We start from the raw sequence: 2,202 nt of genomic DNA on the forward strand, positions 1-2,202 counted from the left end.
TCATGTGGCAATACTTTCTTTTCAATACAATCATTTTCCCCTTTATTATGATCATATTTATTTAATATTTGCTCAAAGGTAGTCATTATATTTCAACTTACTTAGCATAGTTATACACATTTATTCACTAGCTTTCTTTCAATTCCTGGAGTATTAGATCATCCCTTCTACTTTGTGATTCTTTAAAAAAAAATTAGTATTAATTGGGAGTTAATACATATGTCATATCATTCCATACTTCAATCACATCAGTCAGTATTGTAAAATTGCTACCACAATCTACTTCAAAGCCTTCTTTTCCTTCCTGGACTTTCTGACATCATCTGCCTTTCACCATGCCCCCCACCCCCAAAACTAGCACCACTGTACCCACTCCCTGAAACCTTTATTCTACTTTCTGTCCCTCTAGGGTTATCAATTCCTATCTCAGATAGATGAGAAATAGCATCATTCTAGAAAACCGACAACCTGTGTTATTTCTGAGAAATGAAAGGGACACACACACGTAGACACCAAACACATACAAGCACACAGTACACATGTTGTCAGGAAATTAACTTAACAATGGACTTTTTTGTTGAAGCACCAGCGATCACATGAAGATCCAGCTGCCCTAAGGTTTAATTTCTATGACGTCATTACAACAGGGCCCTGGGCCCCATCTGACTTAAAAACTTTGCAGAGGAGATGCCTGGAACCCGGGTTGTATGCAGTCCACATAGAACGATGGCTAACTTATTTTGCTACTTCTCAGGTAAGTCCCTGCAATTAATTTGTCCTGTCTAGTATATCATGATTGTGTCATATTAACAGATAGTGATTTATAACCAGAGAAAATTATAAGTGAGAAATGTGAACTTTTTCATTTTAATCTTGATTATGTAATGAAACATTTACATAGTTCTGACAACACATTCTAGGCACATTATTTTACACAGTATCTGGTCCAAAAGTGATGACTCCTCACACAGGAAATATCATGTGAGTCACAGGGAGCCACTTTCAGCTAATAATAGAGCGGGCATTTTGTTAATAATATTCTTTTGACTACACAGTCTCTGTATGCTATCTGTCCTCTGAGTCCTCCATAAGGAATGAGGAAGGTCATGCACTAGACTGTCAATTTGGGAAGTGCTATCACAGTGCTAGGACAATGGAAAAGGAAAAACTATAGGGTTTTGAGGAAAACATTCATATCCTTTCTAATCTGCATCCCAGCCTAGAAAACAATTAGAATCTCAGGTCTCCATCATTGATTTGTAAGGAGAACTGATGTATGATGTTCATCCTAATGCCTACTATTTCTAAAGCTCTTGGTTCTGGGGTTTAGCTTATGGCATTTCATAGATTGTATAAATAACTCATTGATTATACTACAAATGAGAAATCAGGATTTCAGATAAATACTAATTAAAAGAGTGTCCATCCTTATTTCTAATTTACAATAAAGTTAAGGGATATAATTGGGTAATGAACAAAAATGGTACTCATGCAAGCTTCAATTGCTGATTGTTGTGAAAGATGCAAATACAATAAACATTAAAATATATTCTAGGGAGTTCACATTTTCTTCTTATTCACATTGACCCAATTTGTTAATGTCATTACAAATCAGGAGAAGCAACTCAGTATATTGAATGTAGCCTTATTCTTCCTAAAGTGGCTATTTTTGACATTACAGTTGCTAATTATTGATGGACAGCAGTTGAGATCTGACCCAGCTACCGTGATGGATGAAGTCCAGAAGTTTCTGGGAGTTACACCTTATTATAATTACTCTGAAGCACTAACGTGAGTCTATTCTCATGCACGGTTTCATTTCCATTATTTACCATCATAAATTATCACTAGTAGGGTCAGGAGGAAGGTGAAAGGAAATAGAGGAAAGAATTAGGAGGAAAAAGCTATTTAATAGAGATATAGGTAGCGGCATGTATATATGTAAATATATTTATTTATAATGACAGAGATATAGGTCAATGTGCATATACTTATGTTGTTTTAAGACAGCAGACTTTGGGCCTCTACTCAAGGCCTTCCTAAACACAAGAAAACTTTGTTCTAGTAACCTGGCACTCTTAGATATTCAACTTCCCAACATGATCTCTGAAGGCAAAATGGGTGCATAAGCAAATGAGGTGAAGAAAGGAAATGGTGCCTGGCAAGCAACATATATAGTGTCTGGTGTTTTAAAGTGTTTAA

At 35.8% G+C, this 2,202-nt stretch overlaps 1 protein-coding gene across 1 annotated transcript in view; it reads left to right on the forward strand.

The window, feature by feature from the left end:
- The window catches only part of LOC101650333 (N-deacetylase and N-sulfotransferase 4), a 356,545-nt gene that overhangs the window by 340,853 nt on the left and 13,490 nt on the right, over positions 1 to 2,202 (forward strand). Inside the window, exons 10-11 of the mRNA XM_004703471.2 lie at positions 584 to 754; positions 1,682 to 1,791. Of these exons, the coding sequence (XP_004703528.1) occupies positions 584 to 754; positions 1,682 to 1,791 (281 nt within the window). The remainder of the gene's footprint in view (positions 1 to 583; positions 755 to 1,681; positions 1,792 to 2,202) is intronic.

This window comes from Echinops telfairi, unplaced genomic scaffold (assembly GCF_000313985.2).
Source record: "Echinops telfairi isolate 266 unplaced genomic scaffold, ASM31398v2 ScPeMD7_7468;HRSCAF=8506_0, whole genome shotgun sequence".
Lineage (NCBI taxonomy): Eukaryota > Metazoa > Chordata > Mammalia > Afrosoricida > Tenrecidae > Echinops > Echinops telfairi.